Source organism: Canis aureus, chromosome 5 (genome assembly GCF_053574225.1).
Source record: "Canis aureus isolate CA01 chromosome 5, VMU_Caureus_v.1.0, whole genome shotgun sequence".
NCBI classification, from domain to species: domain Eukaryota; kingdom Metazoa; phylum Chordata; class Mammalia; order Carnivora; family Canidae; genus Canis; species Canis aureus.
This window is the reverse complement of record NC_135615.1, coordinates 14,795,695-14,822,246: the sequence shown is the minus strand read 5'-3', so window position 1 is coordinate 14,822,246 and position 26,552 is coordinate 14,795,695. Positions and strand designations below refer to the sequence as shown.

General features: G+C 38.4%; 2 protein-coding genes across 6 annotated transcripts in view; one reads left to right on the top strand and one right to left on the bottom strand.

The window, feature by feature from the left end:
• Positions 1 to 6,887, bottom strand: part of ZNF438 (zinc finger protein 438) — a 403,052-nt gene extending 396,165 nt beyond the window's left edge. The window contains exon 1 of the mRNA XM_077896922.1: positions 6,578 to 6,887. The gene's annotated coding sequence lies outside the window, so the exon portion shown is untranslated. The remainder of the gene's footprint in view (positions 1 to 6,577) is intronic.
• ZEB1 (zinc finger E-box binding homeobox 1) overlaps positions 6,233 to 26,552 on the top strand; it is a 181,152-nt gene continuing 160,832 nt past the window's right edge. For 2 of the 5 annotated variants that reach the window (XM_077896913.1, XM_077896912.1), the window contains exon 1: positions 6,233 to 6,354. In XM_077896913.1, coding sequence (XP_077753039.1) covers positions 6,297 to 6,354 — 58 coding nt within the window. In that variant the 5' untranslated portion in view covers positions 6,233 to 6,296. Of the gene's footprint in view, positions 6,355 to 7,534; positions 7,731 to 26,552 lie in introns of those variants that run through there. The other 3 variants (XM_077896916.1, XM_077896914.1, XM_077896915.1) reach the window with 3 other exon arrangements.

Sequence of the window (26,552 nt, the reverse complement as noted above, 5' to 3'; positions counted from 1 at the left end):
ACCTAATCCTATCCAAACCTTGAGTTTAGCCTGGTGGGACTCATTTTAGACTTTGGACTTCAAGAATTGTAAGATAATACATTTGTGTTATTTTAAGCCACTGAGTTTGTGATAATTTTTTGAAGTACTGTTAGGAAGCTCATATACATGCCTACATAAAACAGGATTAACTTTGGCTGGCTACAACAGTAAACCCAAGATAATGCGGTCTTAAAGAAGGTATGTTTCTTTCTGTATATTAAAAAAAAAAAAAAAAAAAAAAAAGAGATCTGGAGGTAGGCAGTTCAGGGCTAGTTTTGGTATTCCATTGTGTCAAGGACTCAGGCCCCTTTAATTTTGTTGCTCTACCTCTCTACCTTTCTTAATCTTCAGGAGCTCTAGCTAGCAGGTCTGATTGCAACCAGTTAAGAAAAGAAAGGTTAACCACCTCCTTTTGAAGGACAGACTTCCTCAATATCACATATGTCACCTCCACTTAAAGGTCACTGGTCAGAACTGAGTAGCATGGTAGCACCTAGATACATGCAAAGACCATTCAAGTGGCCTTGGGAGGATTCCATTATTAAGTAGAAGAAATATGCTGGGACAACCAGCTATCTCTACTTTAATACTGTGGTATTGTGATCTTCTTTTCCCCTTCATGTCTTAAGTATATAAAAGTAGCATCTCCTAGATTTCAGATCATTAGCACAGGGGCCTTCATTCTACAAATAGTCTCCAAATAATTACTATGTAATAGACTCTGGCATATTTCTAAGTATTTGCCAGATTTTGCATGTACACACAGTATAATATGAGTATATACTTGGTCAATGAATGACATATTTATTTGGTATTCAAACTTTAGTGTTGTGACCAACAGAAATAGAATTCTTGGTTGATAAAGAGGGCTAAATACATTCCCCCCCCCGCCCCCCCCACCGCCATGTGTAGTACTGAGGGACCTAGCAGGAAACAAATGGCACACTCAAAGGGTAAACTTAAGACAGCTTGATGAAAAGACTTATTTACAGAGATGTGGGCTGGCTTTAGGGGAACCAATAAGGGATAAAGTCCCCAAGGACTTGTAACACAAGGACACCACTGCCATCCGTAGGCCTGAAGGGACAGAGGGAAGCAACTTCTGGAACTTGCCAAGACCAGTCGCCATGAGACAGACTTGTATGACTAGAGCCATGGCCTTAGGTAGAGGAATGAAGCTATTGCCAAAAGCCACAGAAAGGCAGGAGGGAGTGGGGGCGGGGGGAAGGGAAGGGGAAATAAATATCCTGACCTCTCTCTTTCCTTCCTGTGATCATTTGCCAAGGCCTCCAAATTGGCTGAAACCAAACAGAAACCAGAGGGCAAAGGAGCCTGGGTGTTGTGGTCCATAAAAATCAGCCTCTAAGAACAGAGAAATACAGAGAATGGACCTTGAGGGACAGAGAAATACCAGAATATGAGAAATCAAAGCATTTTAGAGAGTTGGGATGACTCAAAAACTTTGAACAAAGAGAGAAATGGGGATCCCTGGGTGGCGCAGCGGTTTGGCGCCTGCCTTCGGCCCAGGGCGCGATCCTGGAGACCCGGGATCAAATCCCACGTCGGGCTCCCGGTGCATGGAGCCTGCTTCTCCCTCTGCCTGTGTCTCTGCCTCTCTCTCTCTCTCTCTGTGTGTGTGTGTGTGTGTGTGTGAGACTATCATAAATAAATAAAAATTTTTAAAAAATAAAATAAAAAAAATAAAACAAAGAGAAATGGAACTGATCCAAATAGATGTGTTAGACCTAGGCTATCCAAAGGTGAAGAGAATGATTAAAACATAACACAGTTGAGAAGGGCAGAATCTGTGATCTATTTATGTAATTAGGATAAAGAGAGTGATCTAGAAACAAAGGCATAAGAAGGAATGAGGAGGGTCTGATCAGTAATCTTAAGTTGTGGATATATTTGAATAGTGTTTCTTATTGCCAACTTTTCATGTGACTTTAACACAACTGTACGACATCTAAAACCTGTTACTGACTGCAAGTATTTTAAATAAATATACTCCAAGGAATGAAAAGTGGTAGTGATTGTAGCAGGATCTGTGGAGTATAGGTCAAAAAAATAGCTATACTCTGTTGCAGAACTAGTCAGCTGCTAAAAACAAAACAAAAAAACCCAACCAAGATGTCAGAGAAAAAACATATATGGAAACAAAGGGGGAAAAGACCAGATCTCTGGTAAGATACCTAAAATTCATTCAAATCCAGAATATGCATGTTGCTCTCTAATTTACCTACCTATAGTTGTCAAGCATACCAAAAAAAGTTATTTGTGTTCTGATATTAATACTAGAAACTGGGATCCCTGGGTGGCACAGCGGTTTGGTGCCTGCCTTTGGCCCAGGGCGTGATCCTGGAGACCCGGGATCAAATCCCACATCAGGCTCCCGGTGCATGGAGCCTGCTTCTCCCTCTGCCTGTGTCTCTGCCTCTCTCTCTCTCTCTCTGTGACTATCATAAATAAATAAAAATTTGAAAAAAAAATACTAGAAACTATTATCTATCTTTCATGAAGGCAACATTTGAAAACAGTCATATTAATTACTGTGATTTTATGGAAAGATTAGATTTAGTTTTCGGATGTTCATTGACACACTTCAAACATCTTTTCCTACATTTATTTATACTTATATCACTCTGTATTAGACATGTTCCTGAAAAAATGCCGCCAAGATAAGAAGTGCTGTGTGTTAACATTTCATTGACTTATATTAGGAGCCTTATTCCCTAGAGGGAAAAATCATTTTATGGTGCAATATATCATAAAACCACATGGAGGTTCAGAGAAAAAATCTGTCCCTATTATGACCTCCTGGGAGACTTTATTAGAAAAGTTGGTGTGGGTCCCTAAGGCCGCTGTTGGTTCTGGATCACTCTGCAGTCATGTTTCCTTCCTGACTCAGCAACTGTAGAACTTGGTCAAACTTGCAGCAGTTAAACCGCCATTGCCCTCTTTTGTCTCACTGCAAACCCCATGTCCAGAGTCACTATTAAGCAAAGGATTGAGGGGCAACATTAAGGGACTTCTAAATTCTGTACTTTGATGGATAACCTGCATCAAATTTATTCTTTTCATTTCAAAGCTCTACGATTAAAATTACATGGTAATGTAATTAAGTTAATTGGTGTAATTAATGTTATCTTTCAAAGAAAACCAACTTATTTTGATGAAGATTATAGAATCATATTATAAGTTATACTTCCTAGTGTGTTCAGGAAGTGAAGTATGTGAAAATCACATGCTTGATGCAGAACACCATGAAATATCTACACCTTAAACTCAAAATAATTTTGTCAAATTTTATCCTAACTTATACATGGATCTTACATGGAAAGTAAATAGCAGGTGCAAAGGGTTTATGAAAAATTTATAGAAAAAAATTCGGCACTGAGTATTCTACCCATTTTCATTTTCTTTATATATTTAAAGAAGATTGTAATCCATTTTTAGCAGAATACCTCTTTCAGCAAATGCAATCCCAGTGCACACTAGAAGCAGAATATTAACATTTACACTTAAATTAGGAGTAAATATGTTGAATGTATACTGCATAATGACATCCTAATAACTAAAATCAACAGTAAGTTACATGTTAAATTCTTATTAGTATCCCTACCATGGTTGATTTAAATGCCCTAAATTTTTAATTGAGGTAATGGACTAAGTAAAGATAAATTTTAATAAAGTTCTTACTTTTCTAAACTTAAAGATTTTTTCCGCCTCTTTCAGAGAGAAGCAGCAACCATTACACATGCTCAGGCTTAAAGCAGCAATTTTATCCTGAGATTTACTTTTGTCTGCTTTCTCTTCAGTCTAGATTTCAATAATTTTGGGAATATGACAGTCAACAAAATGTACTAATCAAATATTCAATTTGTAATGTATACTATTATCCCAGGACTTTACAAACCTGAAATTTTATATTAGAAGATTTAGGAGAACAATATTTCCTGTGCATATTTAAAACATAGAAGTGAGTTAATCACTTGGGGAAAACCATTATGGAGACACTAAAATCAACATCAATTAATTTCAAAATAAGGCAAGATATAAATGACCCTAATCAGCCTTTATATCCATGATTTCAACTGTTCCTAACAACTAATGTGATGAAGGCAGATAAACAATCCCTTTCTATTGGAAAGATCAAGAATATTAATTTGAGAAATATTTCCCTGAGCAAGTACTATGTAACTAGGCACTCCACTAGGTGATGGGGGTACAGAAAAAATCCAGGCCAAGCTAACTAAACCAGTAACCATTCAAATAAGGAAGACAATGACTACCTACTTGTCCCTTTGTTTCTTTGATTTTAAGGTGAAGACGAACGTTGAACGAAGCTTAGTTAGGGAGGTATGGGACAAACGGTTCAGAAAGAGAAAAGGACATGATTAATAGTTCCTAAGTTCAGGAATAGGTAGTGTGTGCTAAGTACAAAGTTGTTTTGTTTTGCTTTCCCGGACTGGAAATTAGGGTACCTGTAAAAGAGTTGTGTGGTGGTGGTGGTGGTGGTGGGGGAACTGCTGGATTCAGAAGGCAACTGAAGAACACCGTACAGCTTTTAGAAGGCAGGAAAAAATTACCACCCGAACCAAGCGAAACAGGGACATGGTTCTGGTTCTGACATACACAATTTGTTAACAGGGAATAATTAAGGAAATTGAGGACTGAATGTACTCGTCAAGAGTAATGAGTCTAGTTTCAGCACTGAGGATGAGTAGATGTATAGGCATAATGTATAGCAAAGAATATTTAGTCACATTTCATGCCCTAATAAATAATGCATTCACTTCTCAAAATGCCAAAGAAAATGTGGAAGGGAGAATTTCATCTATATTCAGGATTAAACTTTCTAATTTTAAATTACCAGGCTTCAAATGTAAATTTATTTCAGTTGAAAGGTTTGGAGAGATTATTAATGGATCTTCTAAAATTCTGGAGTTTTAAAGGATGATTTTAACACCATAATCTTTGCCATAGGTATGGCAAAAATCATAGACGTAAACGTGTTGAGTGAGCACCTACTACGTGACAGCACCGTGCTGGTAATGCCGTACGTCACTTTTCAGTATCCTCCATCTCTTTCTCAGTAACTTTCACATGCCTCATTTACAACTTGAAATACAGCTCATTTTGTTCCATGAAGCTGCTACCAAAGACATTTCCCCATCTGAACGGGGAAAAACGTGGGGGATGGGGGGAGGAAGGGAAGCTAAATCCTACCGGACACCGAGAACTTGACTTTTTCGGGATTTGGAGTGTTAACGTCTATGGTATTTCGGAAATCTTCTAACTTGTACAAAGTCAGGGGCTGGAGATAAGATCAACAATCCATCCGTTTCAGAGGCCACATCTGTCAGCCCCGGTTTCTCGCCGTCAGATCCTGGCCCCGTCCGCTCCGAGGGGGGCAGGGCACGGGGCGGGGGCGGCCGAGGTGACAGCAGGTGAGAGCCCCAAGCGCAGGAGGAAGTGAGACCGCGGCCGGGTGCGTATTATTCATTCCGCTTTACCGCCGCTGTCGCCGGCAAGCGGAATTGCTCGCCTGTCTTTCGGTGCAGCTCGAGCTCTATCTGCCCGAAGTCCCTTCCCACCCCGGTTCGCTCGGGGGGGGGAACCGAGCGTCCGCGTAAGGAGGGGAGTCCGCGTACGGGTCAGGGTCCGGTAGCCTCCCTCGTGACGCCGCGAGCCCTCGCCGGGCTCCCCGCACCTGCCCTCCCGCTGCCCCCGGGGACCACCCGGGGGCCTGGGGCACAACCCGCTCCCGCGCCCCACCGTGCGCTGAGCGAGCACTCGCTGCGTGGGCGCGGAGCCCAGCCTTGACCGAGCGGGGGGACCGGGTCCTGAAGGGATCAGCCAGACCCGTCCGCACCTCAGGCGGCCGCGGCGGGTGTGGCCAGTCCGGAGGGGCAGCGCCACTGAGCCTCCTACTTTACCTTTCCCACTCGGACCGCCCGCCACCCTTCTGACCGCGTCCCCACAGCCTCCCAACGCTCCCTCCCCGGTCCCCCAACACCTGAAGGAAACTTTTCCCTCTGCCCTCAATTCAAACTCAGCTGCTTCTACGGTCGCCGCAAACCGTCCTCTCCTAGCAACAAGGTTCCGGCCGTAGAGCGAGCGGCTCTAGGTGTTAGGAAGGTGATGTCGTAAAGCCGCGAGTGTCGTAAACCAGGTGCGGTGGGGAGGGGGGAGGGGTGGAGGCGGAGGGGTGGGGGGAAGGGGGAGGGAGGGGGAGGAGGTGACTCGAGCATTTAGACACAAGCGAGAGGATCATGGCGGATGGCCCCAGGTGTAAGCGCAGAAAGCAGGCGAACCCGCGGCGCAATAACGGTGAGTGGCGGAGGGGACCGGGGAGCGGCGGAGTCAGGGGGAGCCGGGCAGCCGGGGCGCCCCCGAGGGCGAGGGGGGCGAGCCGGGCTGGGGGCGGCCGGGGCAGGGACGGGCAAAGTGGAGTGGGAAAGTAGAAAGTAGTGCTCTGTGCCCCCCTCCGCCGCCGCCGCTGCCGGAGCCGCGCCGCGGCCGCTCGCTCTCCCTGAACCGTTATGTCTCTTACCTGGTCTCTCTCCGCCTAGCGGCTCCTGCCGCCCCTGCCGCCGCCTGGACCGTTAGCCGCCGCATCCCCGGCGCAGGGCGGGCGGCCGGGACGCGGCCGCCACTTTTCTGGTCCCGGGTGGAGCGGCTGTTGCTTCTTTTCGCACTTTTCCCCACTCTTCGCCCCTCGGCGCCTCCCCTCTCCCCCTCCTCTCAGCCCCCTCCGCGTTATTCTCCCTCGGCGCGGAGGCCCTCGGGAGCCGCGGAACAAACTTGTGGCCGGTGCTGCCCTTGCAGAGTGGCTTCCGCGCGCCCGGCCCCGGCCGGCGGCGTCGCTCGGGCCCCCGGCTCGGGCCGGGCCGGGCTGCGGGCGCGCGGAGGGCGGGCGGCGGGCGGCGGGCGGCGGCGGCGGCGGCGGGCTGCGTGTCGTCCGTGCGCGCGTGTGCGCGGGCGCCGGCGGGGCGCGCGGCGGGCGGGCGGACGGGCGGGCGGACGGGCAGACGGGCGGACGGGGTTCGGCCGGCGGCGGTAAAGTTGTGACCGGCCCGCGAGGCGCGCAGGCGGACGGGTCCCTAAAGCGCCCCTCCTCCCCGCGCCTCCGGCCCCCGTGTCCCCGGCCCGGGCCCGGCCCCCGGAGCCGAGCCCCGCGGGGGAGCTGGCGGGCGGCGGGGCGGCCGGGGCGCGAGCGGGCACCTACTTGCCGCCGTGGGAGCCGCGTGGATGGCGGCGGGCGTGCTTGTGGACTTGTTACCTGGTCTTGGGGGCCGGGAAGCACCACAGACAGATCCCCGACCCCGGGGGACACTCCTGCCCCGCGCCGGGACGGGGCTCCGTGCGAACGCCTCGCTGTTCTCTTTCGGTTTTTGGGGAAGTTGTTACCTGGGCCGGACGCGCGGAGCGCTGAAGCCGGATAATGGAGCTGGGATGGCGCTCGGTCTCGGGTGGAAGGAGGGTGGGGGAGGGGCGGACGGACCGACGGACGCGCGGGTCCGCTGCCCTCGCTGCGGCTGCGGGGATTATCGATGGGCGCCGCGGTGCCGGGGCCGCACGCACCCCTCGGCCTGACTTCGGACTTAAAAAGAAATGAGAGACAGCGATACGGACGGCAAGAGAGAGCGAGACCCGAACATGTGGTGGTTGTTGCACAGTCGCCTTGTCCAGTTTGGGGAGACGTTGTAAGTTGATTCTATTTCTGCTTATCTCGGGGCGATTCTGTGCTTTCCCTCCGTCTCGTGCGGCAGCGACATGTCTGCTGGCTGGTATTGTCTGGACGGTTCCTGTGGCGAGCGGGGCGAGACCGGGGGGCGCGGGGGCGCGGGGCGCGGGGCGCGGGGGCGCGGGCGAGGTCCTCGCCGCCCGGTACCTGTTTGTATAATATGGGCGGCACCGGCCCGCCGCTGGCCGCGCCGAGGCTATATAAGGAATTACACGCGCATGTCGGACCCGGGGGCTCCTAAGGCTGCCCACGGGATTTTTTAAACGAGTTTTTAACTGTAGGGAAATTAATGCGCCTATGATGGGATCGCTGTTTCTTCCAGAAAATGAGGAAATACGTGTTTCAGTACAAACTCTCTCGCACTCCCCCCGCCCCACCCCACCCCCGCTCCTGGGCTGCTTTCCTCCCTCCGCTCTGGGATGCGAAACGCGAGGTTTTGTAACCTTTCCTGGCAATTTTAGATTTTTGTGTGGGATTTCCTGTCTAGAAGCAGATACGAAGATTTTAAGCTGTTTCAAGATGTTTCCTTCCAATCGTAAAAATATTTTTGATGTATTTGAGCCGACATTAAAATCACTGCGTTGGTGAATGATTTTAGTTCTTCAAATAAACGTTTGCATTTTAAAGACGTCTGTTAATGATGACTGATAACTAATATTTGGTATCGTCATTGTGGAGAGATGACTTGTTACAGCAAGGAGCGGAGCATAGGCTATTGCAATTTTAATTTCCTGTTTTAGCGTCAAATAGTGTGCTATATTGAGCTGTTGCCACTGTTGCTGATGTGGCTTTATGAAAGGTAAGTTGGTTCGGAAAGGGCTGCTGGTTTTGGTTTTTTTTTTTTTTTTTTTTTTTTACCTTATTTAAAATGTTCATCGCCGGAGAAAGGGGCTTTTCTTGTTGCTGACGACATGTGTGTGACATGTGAGTCTGAACCACCCAGCGTCTGTGCAGCTGCTGTAAACATGTTTACCTGAACAGGAAAGAATGGATTTTTCTCCTAAAGATCCCGTGATATGAATATTACACTCATAAGGCATATCAACAGATGACTTAAGGGGGAAAAAAGCTATCCTGAAAGGTACTTGAAATCAACAGGAAAAGAGGTTCTCGATCGCTGCAGCAAATGGCAACTTGTGCAGGTAGAAAAAAGATGGTGTTTAGTTTTCTCCTGCATGTATGTCAGCCCCCTCCTGTCTGCTGCTTTCATTCTCAAGGGAGGGATTTATTTACCATGCTTGCTGTCAGTGTTTTTCCTTTGTGTTTAATATTAGAAAAACAGATTTGGGCTATTTAGCACAAAATGTCTTGTCTGCAGTCTGCATTACTCACAGAAAACAAAAGGTGTTTAAGATAGCACCATACTACTACAGGTATCTTCCATTTTCATCACTTTTGGCTCTGTCCTTGTATTTCTTTTTGTTCTCAAATGCATTTCATCCATTGCCGGTGATTACAGCCATGCTATTTGATTAAACCTTATAATTTGCAAATTAAAAATGAAGTTATATGCCATTGTGTCGTGAAACCTCAGAATAGGTGCTGGTTAAATATTTCTTAGCAACGCAGTCAGATTTAAGTTGCAGTTGTTTTTTGGAGAGAATTGCATGAAAGATGTTAACTCTTAAATCTTTTTAATGAGGGAATAAATGATGTGTACAGTGGGCAACAGTCCCAGGGATACTTTATGTTGTTATTTATATGTAAATAATTTTTTGTTCATTTAAAAATAAGATATGCAGATTTTACTGCTAAGCCTCCAGTAAAACATTTTAATTTCCCTTCTGGAATATATCTTCGAAGTAGGATATTAATAGGAGAATCAAGTAATGTAACTTAACAGGGGTAAACCAGTTGAGCAAGGTTTGACCAAGCATCAAACCTTAGGTGGTAACTTTATGGTGATGATGTTAGTTATCTATAAAGGAGTGGCATTAGAATTGCGTAAAATTGATTTTTACCATTTGTAATGTAATGCTTTGTTGTATTTTAAAAATATGTCTTCTGATTTTCCACTTCACTCTGTGTGTGGTTTTCATATGTATGTATATATACATTTGGGATGGGGGGCAGGGAGAGAAATGTGCTCTAGCTGCTAATGACCACATGCTGATTAATTTACTTTAGATAGAATAGCAGGTACGTATTTTTCTGTCATTTGCACCATTTCCACTTGCTGTCATTGGAAGCCGCCAGTAGAGGATGCTAACAAAAGTGATTATTGGTGTAGCAGCACCATAAGTCTATCTCCTGTTGATTGGGACCTCTACATTAATAGGGACCTTTGGTGTAATTTTGGGTCTTAGTGTTACTGAAAACTAGCCCTGGGAAAATTAGGCATAAGCGTTTTCTAGTCTGCTAAGATAGAAAGAAATAGGAATGTTTTAACTTGAACAGTTTTATAAATTTGAGCTTTTTAAATACTGAGGTTAATATTTCTATCAATTTAGTCGTATTTTAGTCCAGTTGTATTATTGTTTTTTTTTAAGTTTGGTTTTATGTTATATTTGGAAAATAACATGTATTTATTTAGCGTATTTACTATACTTTTAAACCTTTTTATTTTTGTAAGATTCCCTAAAAACATAGATCTTAGATGTTAAAAGATGTAACATCTATGGTTAAGAAAGGTTGCAATTAATTGATTGTTAATACTAATTATTTTTCCATAACTTAAACTATACATGGATTGGGCAGACAACTTCTAAATAAGGTGTTAACCAGCAGTCACTCAGATGGTAGTGATTTTTAGATTTTATCTTTTCCTTTCCCTTCTAGTTAAGAATCAGAAGTAGGTAGAGTGGGATCCCTGGGTGGCGCAGCGGTTTAGCGCCTGCCTTTGGCCCAGGGCGCGATCCTAGAGACCTGGGATCGAATCCCACGTCGGGCTCCTGGTGCATGGAGCCTGCTTCTCACCTCTGCCTGTGTCTCTGCCTCTCTCTCTCTGTCTCTGTGTGACTATCATAAATAAATAAAAATTAAAAAAAAGAAGTAGGTAGAGTATAAGTTTTACATTTATCAGTTGTAAATTAAGAAATATAATTTTGCTTTGGTGTTTTAAATGCAGCAAAAAATGTCTGTAGTTTGATAATTATTGTATGTTTGTATTCAGGAATTCTTTTCAAACAACTGTAAATTGGCATAACTTTCAATATATATAACTGCATGAGACTTAATGTATTTAGTAATATCTTTTTGGTGTGTGTTCATACAATTACACTAATTTAAGTGTAAACTTTTGGAAGGCTTTTGTTAGGTCAAATGTTACACGTATTTATTTCCCTAATTATTTTTAATGGTGTTTCTATAAATATACCAACAGCAATCTCATAATGCAATAGTAGTACTGTTTATCTTGAATTAAAGTAGGAATTACCTGAATTATCAGGTAAGCCTGTGTGAATTTCTCATTTTAGGGTGTCATGGTTTTTCGAGAGAGAAAGAGAAAGAGAGTGTGTGTATAAATATAGTTTTACATTTCCTGACAGATGTTTCTTGAATTTGGTGTTCACCTAATTCCTAGAGCTCGGTAGTAAATAGGTGTGATTCACTTACTACTTTTATGAACTGAAGAAGTTTACCACAAAGCCATAACATACATGATTGTGGCATGGAGCAAAACATAAAGCGTCTTATAAATTGAAAGCATCAGTCATTTGTTAAGATGAGCCTTAGGTAAAAGAATATGGAATATTTTGTTCTTACTTTTTTCTTTCTCTAATTAATAGTATTTTTGAAAGTCTATGCCCTCTGTTTGCAGTTGTAGTTGCACTGAATCATGTGAGAAGTGAGAAAGTTCAATAACATTGGGAATGATACCTTAAAAATAACAATTATTTCTCATAATTGTGATTTTTTTTTCTTTTTTTGCTTTCCCCTGTATAAATTACTCGTAAGCATGTGATTAGAGCCATATGTAAACACAGATGCAACATCATGTGGAATTATATTGTTAACCGCTCTCAACTACCTGTATTGAATTGTAGTAGAGGAGAAGATGTTGGAAGAAGATGTGCATTAAATATGTAAAACTGCAATGAAAGGTTAGAGGACTTGATGAAATTGTAGAATAACATTTGGTATTGGAAAAGGTTTCTTAATGTTTGTGGCATGATCACTAATTTATGGCGAAATATCTGTTCCTAATAGAGCTAGAAACTAGAATAAAAGTGATAGTTGTTAAAAGAAAATTTTATAAATCATAAACTAGAAAAGTACCTTGGTTAGGAAATAAAATATTTTCAAAAAACACTTTTTAGAAGGCTATATTTTATACATATTACTTGTAAAATATTAAACTAGATGTGAGTTGAAAGAAGATTAATGGGTCTACACCTAACAGAACAAGTTTTTAGTAACCCTGGTTAAAATGTAATCTATCCCATAGGTATTACTTTAGGAAATAATCTTTCCTTTGGATGGTATAGTATTTTCAGAACTGTTTTCCTAAAGGCAGCATGCTTAGGATATCAATTTTAACTAATGAAAGTTTTCAGTGTGTGTGTGAGCAGGTCTAGATTTTTAACATTCATGCAGGTGGGCTATGCTGCTGGTTAATATGGAACTGGTTGCTTGAAAATATGGCAATATTCTATAACACTTAAATGTAAAAGTGTTCTCTAATAAGTAAAATCTCCCTTACAATTGTTTTCAGAGAAAAAAATTAATATTTAGAATTCCCTTTGTTAATTTTGTTAAAACCTCTTTTGAAGTATATCATTTAGGTGTCGGTAAATTGGAAAAGATGCCAAAAGGTGGAGCAAAAACAACCAAGTTTAAGTCTACACATGTATTCTAGCTGTGAAATGTTACTAGATTGCTCATTCTCCCAGAAGTTATTTTTATCTCATTTATTTCTTCAAACATCTTTCTGTTATTTAATACGTGCCTACTATATTTATAGAGATTGCATGTATCTGTCCATATAGACAATTCCCCTCATAATTAACTTTACATATTTATTGAGATTTGATACATGGAGTTTGACTATAACTATGGCTGTTGGTAGGAGCCATACCTTACGGTATGGCAGCCTGGGAACAACTTCGTCATCTCTTCTGCAGTAACAACTACATCTGTGCTGGAATTATTAGTAACAGATGTTTTGTGACCTCTTAATTCCCATTCCCCACCCCTCTTTCCCATCCGTATTTAAAATTAAATGTGAATGGGAGATAAATACCAGAATGATGTCAATTCCTCATGTTTGTTGTTGTATTCTAAGAAATTTCAAGTCTTCTCTTTTCCCCTTTAAAATATAATTTCAGATTTTATGTATTTGAAATTTGGAATAACTATCTTAATTTTGGTTTTTAGTTATTTTTAATATTCTGATTTTAATTTTCTTTTTATAACATGTGATACTATTATTTTTTAGATATCTCAGTTACTATTCATGGTCACCAACTTATGGTATATTCTGATTTTCCTTATTCTTAAGGTCTTTTCCCACATTTAATCCTCATTTCTAATTGAATGCTTGGTTATTTGTTAAATGCTCAGAGTGTGACTAGTTTGTTAATTAAAGATTCATTTTTCTTTTGGAATTTTACATGTTTAATATAGAAGGGGTCTTTAGAGATCTCATTTTTTTTTTTTTTAAATCTGAAAACTGATACAGATAAGCTGAAGTTTAGGGCCTTCAAGTAGAAATTCCATGAGAGACTTTAACTTAGGTTTTAGAAGAGGTAATAGTGACATGTGGTAAATCTTTCAGGGAGTAGATTGTCTGAACTTGGGCTGAAATACTCTGCCATAGATACTTGAAAAGGCTGTGAAAATCACTGTATTTCTTCAGTGTTTTCTTCTTTCTAACTTAAAAAGCTAAGTTGCTATTCACTTCTATTGCTACATCTCTTTTCTAAATCTCTTTTTATTTGTTTTGTTTGTTTCTGTTACTGTTTTGGTGGGGGTAGCGGTAAACAGTTGGGGAGAGAGAAAATAATTCTATATGAATAAATATTAATTAGGAAAATGAATGAAATAATGTTGGAGCTGGAGAGATTTGGAGAATCATTCAAATTTATTTTTTCAGGTAAGCAAACATTCAGGGAGGTAAATGACTTTGCCAGGTTCCTTTTACTAGTTACCTTGGACTAAACTAACAGCTTTTCGGGTTCATAGCTCAGTATCCCTTTTATTAGAACATTTGGACATGTTTATCTATGATGGCAACAAGGAAGAACTATATGCCGTGAATTTTCAAATTTATCATGGTTAAAACCAAGATGTATTGTAAGGAATGTTCAATCATCCCAGAAAAGCGAATTTCTTAACCATTTGCATAAACTTATCAAATTCAATAGTTGGCCTAACTATATCATTTAAAACATTTTAGGTTAGTTTTTCTTAGAGGCATACCCTCATTATTTGGATTATAATTTTTACTCTTCATTCCCCATCTCAACTCCTTCCCAACCCTCACTTGTACCCAATCTAGTGTGTTTTATATATATTCTTAGTTATGTCTCTATCCTTGGAAAGTAATGTTGTTATTTGTATGTTTTACATCTATATATTTTGATATATATTTTACTTTCTTCTGTTCATATTGCTCTATGTACATTTAATTCATTGATTCTAACTAAGCAATATTTCATGGTTTGCATGTAGCACAGATTATCATTTCCCCTAATGATAGATGCTCAGGTTGATTCCAACTCTTGAGTAAAAACTATTCTGTAATAAACATCTTCATACGTGTTGCTAACAGCTGTGGAAAAACTTCTCTGGGTATACATATCCAGGTCTGGTATTCTGTGCTATAGGTTAGTCACATATTTAATATCACTAAATTATGCCAGATTATTTCTGAAATGGCTACACCAGTGTTTACTGTCACCAAAAATGTATACAAATTTTTACTTTTTCCCAGTTTTGCTAGCATTTGGTATTGTAGAACATCTTACATTTTAGTAATTTAACTGTTAAATGAAATCTTATGGTTGCTATAATATATGTTTCTCTGTTTAGCAGGGAGGTTGATCATTTCTTCATATCCTTGCTAGTCGTTTGAGTTTCCCTTTCCATATCTGGCCTATTCATACACTTTGCCCTTCATTTTGGCTGGGTTTCCATTTTTTGGTTGATTTCCCAGAATCCTCTGAGATAATAATCCCTTGGTGGTTTTAGATATGGCAGATATCGTTCCAGTCTGTCAGTCATGTGTTGACTTTGACTATGGTACACAAATTCTTAATTTTAATGTGCCTAAAATTTTTTACTTTGTAGGCAGTCAAAAGTCCTTCCTGATCGAGACGCCTGGGTGGCTCAGCAGTTGAGCGTCTGCCTTTGGCTCAGGGTGTGATCCCGGAGTCCCGGGATCGAGTCCTGCGTCGGGCTTCCTGCATGGAGCCTGCTTTTCCCTCTGCCTGTGTCTCTGCCTCTCTCTGTGTGTCTCTCATGAATAAATAAATAAAATCCTTTTTTAAAAAAAGTCCTTCCTGATCTACAAGTTACAAAGATATTTTCCTATGTTTTCTTCTAATAGTTCTGTAATTTTACCTTTCATGTTTAAGTCTTTAATGCATCTGAAGTTCACCTTTTGGATATAGGATTTCCTTTTTTCTTTATCATTTCTTTCTTAAGAGAAGCAGAGTGGTTAAGAGTTTGGGTTATTCTGTAGTTTGCTAGCTGAGTCTCCTGATCAAGTTAGTCTCCCTATGCCTGAGTTTCCCCGTGTGTAAAATGGTTATGATAATCTCAGAGGTGGGAAGGCTAAATGAGAAGTATCAAGCACTGTGCTTTGTATGTATTTGTTTAAAATTTTACTTACATTTGATTATGTTTTTTTTTAAGATTTTATTTATTTATTCATGACACACACACACACACACACACACACACACACACACACACAGGCAGAGACACAGGCAGAGGGAGAAGCAGGCTCCATGCAGGGAGAACTCGATCCTGGGACTCCAGGATCACGCCCTGGGCCACGCTGAGCCACCCAGGGATTCCCAGGTTTATTTGGTTTAAATATATCTTCCATCAACTGACAATTTCTTATTCTTTTGTCTAGTATTAACTCTGATATAACTTCAGTCTAAAAGGATGTAGTTATAAAATTTATTCATTGTTTCTATAGCTTTGACCTTAAACATTGCTTAGCTGTTCTGGCCTTAAGGATAAGGCTTTTTGTTAAATGAGTAACAGAAAATGGTATGTTAATGCTATTTGTGATACATCTTTCAGCTTGAGGAAGGCTGCCTTGGACTCTTTAAGGGGTATTATATTGAGGGAGACCTTACCATATTACTTTTATTTGTAATATTTACATGGACTTTAAGGATAATGTCCCCATGCTATTCTGTTTCATAAAACAAAGAACCCAGGCCCAAGAAAGCTAAACTTTATGTTCCATATTTGAATGCCCTAAGGAGTGTGGAGTCCACAGATTTTCACACAGATTCATTCATTTAGCTGAGAGTATTTTTAAGAAGATGATTGTATGTCTTCTTAATACATAGTTATGTGCTTGTGGTATAGATCAGAGCAGTCCTAAGACAAAAGCTAAACTTGTACCATTTTGTGTGTGTGTGTGAATAAACTTTATTGAGGTATAATTTACATACATCATTATGCATGTACATTTTGATGACTCTCCACATACTTACACGCGTGTGTAACCACCACCACAGTTAAGCTATAGAATATTTCCATCATCCCCAAAAAGTTCTCTTACACCTCCTCTCAGTCAGTCCTCCACAGTCTAGCCCAAGCAGTCAGTGATCTGTTTTTGATGAGTGGGGATTAGATTTACTCTTTCTAGAGTTTCCTATAAATGGAATCATAGAGTATGTACTCTTTGGTCTGCCTTCTTTTGCTCATGTGATATTTTCAAGATTCATACATGTTACTGCATGAGTCCGTAGTTCTTTCTTTTTGTATTGCCAAGTAGTATTCTGTTGAATGAATGTATCATAATTTGTTTATCCATTCACCTACAATGGGAAAGTATTTGGGTTGTTTCTGATTTTTAGTATAGAGAGAGTAAAGCTGCTGTGAACATTTACATACAAATTTTCATATGGATATATGCTTATATTTCTTTTGGGTAAATACCCAAGATTTGAATTGCTGGGTCACATAGTAAGTATATGTTTGACTTTGTAAGAAACCGCCAATTTATGAAAGTTCTAGTTGTTCCAATCCTTACAGACTTTTGTCCATGTTTTTAACTTTAGCTATTCTAATAGGTATGTCATGGTATTCTTTGGTTTTTAATTTGGACTTCACTATAATGATATTTGAGTATTTTTTTGATGTACTTACTATGTATTTACGTGTGTATTTTCTTTTGTGAAGTGTCTGTTTCATTCATTTGCCCATTTTTAATTGGGTTGCTTATCTTTCTATTATTTCTATTATTAAGGTTTAAGAGTTCTTTATATATTCTGGATCCAAGTTCTTTTTTTGGATATAGGTGTTTAAAATGTTTTCTGCCTTTCTGTGGCTTATCTTTTGATTTTCTTAAAGGTATTTTCAAAGTGCAAAAGTTTTAAATTTTGATGAAGTCCAATACATAATTTTATTCTCTTAGGCCTTTGTGATTTTTGTGTTGTAAGAAATCTTTGCTCATTCCAAGATTTTTTTCCGTCGTGTTTTTAAAAGTTTATAACTTTAACATTTACACCTATGATCCATTGCAGGTTAATTTTTGTCTTAACCAGTTTTGATCTTTCATCTACAAGCCTGCCTGAGGTAGCTCTGAATAGTTTGCAGGAGGTTAATAAACCTTGGCCTTACTAATCAAAGTTTTGTGTGAGAATTCTATTTGAATATTTAAAAAATATTTTTCAGGACCCAGCTGAGAACCAGACCTCAAGATTGTAGAGAAACGCAAATCCTGCTTTCCTGGTTTTATGCATTTTTGAACTGAGAGCAATGCCATTTTCAGAAATTTTCATGTCCTTGACACATTTTTGATTCACAGAGACATAAGTAATGTCTTAGCATTGAGTAAGCTAGCATTTCAGAGAAAGATTCTCCAAGAGGGTGCCCGTAGAGAATGTTATCTTCATGGTCTCTTATTCCCTACACAGTTTTAATGAGTTTAGCATTATACCAACTCTTCTTTGCATGCCATAGCTTTTATCTTTACTTAGGAATTTGTTCAAACCTACATTTATCTTGAATTCATTAAGGGACATAATTTTATACATTTGAAAATAACATCTCATTAACCACTTTTATGTTTCTAGCATAAGGATTCCACCCTACTGTTGCACTGAAGCTGCAATACATAGTAAAGGTCTCCAGTGAACTTCAAATCCTGTCAGCCTTTCTCAACCTTTCTCTTACTTGAGTTCTCTATGTTTATTATTGTTGACTTTCCTGGAAAGTTTTACTTCCTTAACTTCTACATTTTTACTCTTTTCTTAAATTCTCATTTTTTTCCATTCATCTTTCCTAGAGCCTCTTTCTCTTTGGCATTGCCCAGGGCTGCTTCTCTTCTCACTCAACACATCCTACCTAGAAGTCTGACCCAGTTCTTTTAGTTTTAGCTACCACCTATATGCTCATGTTTTCAAAATCTTTATCTCTTGCCCAGAACTAGATTGAGTTCCAAATATATATACAGTTGTCTGTACAACTTCTTCATCTATGTATCCCACAGGACTGTCAAGTTTCACAAGTCCAAAGTTAAACTAATTTATTTCCCACCAAGTTTTAACAATTTCCTTATCATTTATGATCTTGTTAGTACCACTGCCAATGTATTACACTCAAGTTAAAAACTAGGGGTTTACCTTCCCTCCCATATTGTGATGATCACCAAATCTGTCAGTTCTATATTCTGAATGTCTTTCAAATCAGTCTTTTCCTCTTCATTTCTCTCTCTGTTGGTTTAGGATCCTCATTTCTTATGCAAACTCTTACACTGGCTTATTGTTTGTCCCTACTCTTCTTTGCCATGCAGGCTCCGTGCAAAAATTATCTTTGTAAAAAAACAACTCATTTAGTCCTTCTCCTAATCAAATGCCTTCCCTGAATCTTTAGTAACTTGCTGGATAAAACCAAGATTCTTTCCATGACATACAAGGCTCAGATTTATGATCCTATCCCTGCTATTTCTTCTGTCTGCTGACCACTCTCCCTGCCTCCTTTTAACTATAGATTCCTATTTTTCCTTCCATGCATTTGAATATACTTCTGTTTCTTCTACCTGAACTCTATTTCCTTTTTCCCCTATCTTATATTTTCTGGTATATTTTGAAAGGTGGACAGGATACTTCTTCAAAAATGCTTTGTCTAATCCCTTTGCAATCCTTTCTTCTTAAATTGGTGATTTTTCTTGGCACAAATTATTATGCCAATTACCTTGACATAATTGCTTGATCTTATTAATTTTTAGCTACTGACTTTGCCCCTCATTTTGTTATGGTCAAAGAGAAAAAGGTTTATTTTAGTTCCTTTGAACTTTGATGAGTTGATTACAGATGCACTTATTTACTTATTCATATTTATGGGTAAAGTGTATATATCACTGAAATAGCTCCCACATAATTCTTACTTTTAAGACTATTTTTCTGACTTTTCTATTTTTATCACCTATTGCTATTCCTTGAAAATCTGTCATAACTAGTGTTTTATTTTTGTTTTTAAAGCACTCACATTTCTATACTCCATTTAGCTCTGGATCTGCCTTGAACATTCTAGACATTAGTGACCCAATTCCTTCTGATCTGGTATCTGTAGGTGCATTTATGGAAAGAGCATTGAACTAGGAGAAGTCTTAGATAGAAGTCTGAGTCTAATACTAAATTTGCTGTTAATTGGCCTAAGTCTGTTCATCTGTAGAATGAATATGATGGATTACTGGGTGTTAAGCACTGAGACTCTGAAGATGCAAAATATAATTTCTTGACTTAAAGAGCTTACAGCATACTGGGGGGGGGGGAACCACAGAGAAACAAACCTTTACAGTATATATTGGTAACTGTTGTGATATTCTATCCCATATGCATAGAGGGGATGGCCAAATCTTAAATGATGTGTGTGGGTTATTTTCACAAAAATGTGGAAAATATTACTCCAGGTAGGGGAGTAGAATGTGTAAAAGCACATGAGACACATGTGCATGCATGCACATAGAGGGGCTAGCCAAATCTTAAAGGATGTGTGTGGGTTATCTTAGTAAAAATGTGGAAAATATTACTCTAGGTAGGGAAATAGATTGTGTACAAGTATGTGAGACACACACATACACATAATGTGGGACCTGCAAGTTACAGGTTTGGCTGAACTCTGTAGGGTGAGTGGAGGAAAAGCTAAACACGAGGCTAGAGAATAAGATAGGAAGAAAATGAGAAGAAAAAACAAGCTTTATATTGCCATGACTGGATTCTGTCTTGAAAGTGTTGAGGAATTTCCAAAGATCTTAAAGTAGGAGTGACTTGAATGTAAATATATAGCTCATCATTTTATCTTCTTTCTAAAGAAAGAAAACTTATGTTTTCTTTGAACTTAAAGAACTTTAAGTTCTTTAAAACTTATGTATTAAATTTTAAGTGATTAAAAATTCAAGAGTACATGCTTTACTAAAAGTGGGAAAACTGATTTGTCCTTTCCTGAATTTTTGCTTATATACACTATAATGTTAATAGATTTATGTGGTAATTGCTCTAAAATGGTGCTGCCACTACACCACTTCTGTCATCATCAGTAACAATAAAAAGCATCCTTTACTAGAAGCAAAAGTGGCCTTGGTTAGAGTTGGTTGCTAAAATCTGTGCATCAAGTTGGCTATGCATTTCTGAACTCTACACTATTGTGAGGAATTACGTTTTCATTTTTCCTCTTTCCCAGTCATTAAATCACAGCTTATATAGATGTGTTAGTTTTATTGTCATTAATGATGGTTCTTCAAACATGTAAAAATCCCTTGAGTTTATTATTACTAGATAAATTTTTGGGTTATTTCTGGCACTTATTAATGATTCTGTGTAGAACGTCCCATCTTGTAGAAGCTATTACATGTGCTTTGATATCAGTTTTTTATTCCAGATATTTAATAAAATACAGTTAGATAATCCTTGCCATTCTTTTAGCTGGCACGATCCCAGTACCTGACCGCCTATGATACATTAGGCTGATAAATAAGCTGGATATTTTATTGTTTGCATTTAAATAACTGGCCATCCACAAAACTTCACATTCCAAATAAAATAAAACACTTACCTGAGTGTTTCTAATCTAAACTAGCTGTAGGCCTAATAGGAGTTTTTCTTATTGAACAAAAAAAAAAAAATTTGAACTTTTCTGCACGTTACACTATATGCTACAAGATGTACAGATTAAAGACAGCGCCGTTTTTTTTTTTTTAGTCCAGTTGCTGAGAAAATAGACTTTATCATGTTTCAGTCTCTAAATTAATAATATTTATATAAAAATGCCTTATTTTAAAAAATGCCTTATTTATACACCATTTTTCTTAATATTTCACATGTGACATAATTTATATGGTAAGGGGCTTTTGTGTTCTGTAGTTATATTCTGAGTGTTTTTTAATCTAAACTTTAAAACTTAACTTCATTTCACTAGTAATTTATATCTTACTGTACCTTATTTATATGCTTGTTTTATGTATTATGTCTTAGAACAGTAAAACTTAATAGCCCATAAAATGCTGTATAATTTCAATTTCTACCACATCAAGCTTTTTTTTTTTTTTTTTTTTTTTTTTTTTTTTTTGGTGGGGAATATCATCCTCTTTTTTTTTGTTTTCCATTAGCAGTAGATTAGGACTTTTACTGTACCAACTCCAAAAATAGTTCAGGGCAGTAAGACAAACTTTGAGTGTCTATTATATTAAGACTAATATATTAAGCATATGCGGTGGGAAGCAAAGCATTAGCTATTTTAAGGTTTCATGGCCACACTAATGTCCATCTTGTTCATGTTCACCTGGGTCATATAGAGCTTGGGGATTTCCATCTGCCCTTACTGTATTTGATTGAGTCAACAGTCAGGTAAGAGTAGTGGTCATACTTCTGCCATTATGTTCTTTGAGTTCCTTATCACCATAGTCTCACGGAAGAGGAAAGTGGTTACAGATGGAAGGTCTGAGATGTAAAGATAAAGAACACAGGAAATGGTAAATATAGGCAATTATAGACAAAAACTATAAAACCTGGGAGGAGGATAAAATTATTGATCAGCTATAGACTTTGGTTAAGTTATGTATTCATGTTGAAATCTCTGAGATGAGGAATAAAAACCTAGATATAGTATGGGTATCTTTCAAATTAGTAGAGGAGAAAAAATAATCTAGAAGAGAAAGAAATGAAGGAAGGAGAAGAAATACAGAAAAAAGGTAAGAGGAAAGCACAAAGTAAGATTAGTAGTAGATGCAAATGTATTAGTAATTACTGCACATATAAACTGACAAAATGCTCCAGTTAACAAAAGCTGATTGTCAGATTGGCTAAAATAACAAAATCTAGATCTGTACTATTTTTAAGAAACATAACTTTAAAAAGGATATAGAAAACTTGAAAATAGAAAGGATGTAAAAAGATATGCTTGGTAATACTGAAGTAAGATTGTGTTGTATGGCTATGCTAATATTATCTGAAGTTGGCTTTGTGGAAAAACTATCCTAGAGAGTGAGAGTCACTAAATAATTATAAAAGCAATGATAATTTGAAATTGCTATGTACCTGATAATATACTCTGAAAATACATTATGCAAAAAATAGGACCACAGAAGGAATAGGCAAGTTCATCGGCATTGTGAATTATTTAAAATAATCCCTTTAATACTGGAATAAACAGAGAAAAATTAAAAATATAGAAGATCTGGGCACCTGGATGGCTCATTCAGCTAAGCATCTGCCCTCGGCTCAGATCATGATCCTGGGATCCTGGGATGGAGCCCCACATTGGGCTCCCTGCTCAGTGGGGAGCCTGATTCTCCATCTTGCTCTATTTCCCCTGCTTGTGCTGTCTTCTGCCAAATAAATAAAATATATAGAAGATCTTAATAACAGGATTTACAAGCTTGCATTAATGGACATTTAGGAAACACTGCATTTCAGAATACTTTTCTAAAATATTATTTTTAAAAAATTATTTAAAAGCACGTAAGAGCTGTTTACAAAAACTGGTAACATCCTGGTCAAATACAACCAGTTTTCATAATTTCAGTGGATTGGAATTATACTACATTCTCTGTTTACAATGTCATTAGCTGTAAGCACCATAATTTTCCTGTATGTTTGGAAGTTGAAATGTATTATTTACAGTTAACCCATAGGTAAAAGAAGCACTTGTAAGGAATATTAGAAAATATAATTTAACAGTAATAAAATACTATATATCACAACTTATATGATAAACTGTGATAAACTGATACTTTAAGAAAATTTATAGATTTTAATGCTTACATAAATGTTGAAAACCAATAACTGCATTCTTTTGAAGTGACTAAAAGAATATTCTCCCAATTGAACTAAAAAATAAATATAAATTAAAGAAATAGAAAATAGAAGTAAATCAGAGACAAAACAGTGCAGCTAAAGATGGATTTGGAAAGACAAAATTGAAAACTGTCGGCAAGATTAATCAAGGGAAAAGAGAAGTCACAAAGCAATAAATAGAGTGAAAAAGGGGATGTTACTACAGATGTTTCAGGAATAGTTATCTTTATGCTAGTATATTGAAAGCTTATATCAAGTGGACAAATTCCTGGAAAAAAGTAGCTCATATTAGCTGAAGAAGAAATAGAAAATTGGGTAGTCTTAAAATATAAAGGAAAAATATTCTTGTAGAGAAGTGTACCACGTCCACACAGGTTATATAGCAAGTTCTTTAAAACATCCAAGGGATAATAGCAAGATACTCATTAAAGAAACTTGATCTTTAATGACATTGGTATTGCCAGTCAGAGGAAACAGGATGGCTCTTTCAATAGTTGAGGTAGTTAGCTAATTAAGTGGAAAAAATCGATTTGGGCCACTACCTCATTTTATTTAGAGAAATTAGACTGGGTTATAGATCTAAATATATAGATAAGGTAATTATATAGTTAAGATAAAACTAAGAATTCCTATAGACAATAGAATGGTTTTATGATTTCAAATAAAAATGTATAAAACACAATGCAAAAGATTGGTAAATATCACCTCATAAAAATAATTTCACCGGTAGTACCATAAAGAGAGTGGGGATTAGTATTTAGCGCAAACGAAGATCTGCCACACAGTTAAATATAACGGCAAAAACTTAATAGAAAACTAAGTAAAGCAGTTGAATGTGCCGTTCATAAAAGAATAAATTCATTTGGCCAGTAAGCACATTATAAGATATTCAACCTCATATGTAATCAAAGAAATGCAAATTAAAACCACAGTGAAAAGGCATTTCATGCCTCCTAGATGCTCAAAAATTCGGGGCCGAATGGTATTGCTGTTTATGTGAATATGGAGCACCTGGAACATATATGCAGCGCAGGTGGTAATGTTAAGTGGTATGTGCACCAGAAAAAAATGGCATCATTAAATAAAGTTGAAGATGTATGTACACTATGATCCAATATCTCTGTTCTTAAGTATGTCTGAGTGAAACCTCTATACAGGTGATAAGGTGATGTATATAGTTGTTAATATAGCCCTGTTCATAATGCCAAAACAACAAAAACCAACTCAAATATCTATCAATACTAGGATGAATCATGGTATATTCATTCAGTGGAGTGTTACACAATTCTGAAATGAATGAATTATAGCTATGCTCAGCAGCTTGGGCCATCTCAGGAGTATAATGTTGGGGAAAAACAAACCATAGAAGAATATACAACATATTTCCATTTATACAAAATTTAAGAACATGCAAAATGATGTTATGTTAAGAATACGAATATAGTACAGCTCTAAAAGAAATGATAAATATAAAATTTAGGGATTTGGGAAGGAACACAGTGTAGATACAAGAGGTGAAAGTAATTATCTTATTTTTTAAACTGAATGGTGAGTACTCAAATAATTATTGTATTCTTTTTACCTTAAGCTTATTTCATAGAATTATTTATTTCATACTTAATAGTGATAATTAATTTTAAGAATGACGTTTACTGATAATTGAAAATAGTAACTGGAGTGAGCCCTGGGTGGCTCAGCAGTTGGGCTTCTTTCTACCTTTGGCTCAGGTGTGATCTCAGGATCCGGGATTGAGTCCCACATTGGGGTCCCTGCATGGAGCCTGCTTCTCACTCTCTCTGTGTCTCTGCCTCTCTCTTTGTGTCTCTCATGAATAAATAAATAAATCTTTTTTTTTTTTAATTTTTATTTATTTATGATAGTCACAGAGAGAGAGAGAGGCAGAGAGAGAAGCAGGCTCCATGCACCGGGAGCCCGTCGTGGGATTCGATCCTGGGTCTCCAGGATCGCGCCCTGGGCCAAAGGCAGGCGCTTAACCGCTGTACCACGCAGGGATCCCTAAATAAATAAATCTTAAAAGAAAAATAGTAACTGGAAAAAGAAAAGTGAATCATTTTGGGGAGAATGCTGTGTATTTCCTGTACACTTATATTTAATCTGAATTTTCAAATGTCAATTTTTTTTGCTAGTTTTAGTCTTTTAATAGTATTTTTGTATTTTAATAGAGCCTAATAATTTCTGCACTGATTGTGAGATACTCCAAATGTATTTATTCATTTATTTCAAAGGGTACAATTGTCATTCTTTTCATTTTCTTAGCACTAAATTTACATGTTTTCCACCTTCATATATTTCCTGGGCTTTTTAAAGATTTTATTTTATTTTATTTATTTATTTATTTATTTATTTATTTATTTATTTATGAGAGTGAGAGTATGCACGAGCCAGGGTTGGGGCAGTGAAGTTCGGGCAGGTGGTGGGTAGTAAAAGGAGAGGGACAAGCAGACTTTCTGCTGCACAGGGAGCCCTTTGCTGGACTTGATCCCAGGACCCTGAGATCCTGACCTGAGCCAAAATCAGTTGCTTTATCAACTGAGCTACCCGGGCCTCCCTTACATCTTTCTTGTTTATTGGCTGCATTTTAAGAGGTTTGAGAAAGGTATTGCCTATCTTATATTTTTCTTTTATTTCCTTTTTCTTTTCTTTTTTCTTTTTTTTTTTTTTTTTTTTTTTTAAGAGAGAGAGGGTATGTGCCCTGTGAGTGGGGCTGGAAGGGCAGAGTGAGGGGAGAAAGAGAATCTAACCCTATGAGGAAGATATTGTTATCCTTACTGTGTTGGTAAGGAAACTAAGACACAGGTATTGTCTTAGATCTCATACCTAGTAGGTAGAGCCTTTATTTAAACATAGGCACTCTGGCTCCATATTGTGCACTTAACCTCTAAGCTTTAAAAAAAAAAACATCTCTAGGGGAATGTGCCATGTTTTTCAGTATTCTTTACTAAATAGCATACTAATTTTAAGGGCTGTTAGCATGCTGTCACACAATGATGCAATGATTATGTAATTCCCTTTCTTTTATCCAAGAATGTAAAAAATATTAACAATTGATATGTTTTTAGACACTGCTTTAAAATGAAACTTACGCCCATAGATTCACGGGATGAGAAAAATATATAGATAAAAGTACCTGTTAGTCTAATTACAGATATGACCATATGCATAAATGGTAATAGTGACTTCTCTTTCTTATTCTGAAGTTCATAGAGTCATAATTTAAAATCAGAAATTTTAAGAGTAGCATGCATGAATTTAGGAAAGCAATATTCAGGGTTGTTGACCTGGTACTTTTGGAAAATTCTTACAATAAAATAGTTACTGTGAATGGAGAAAATTAT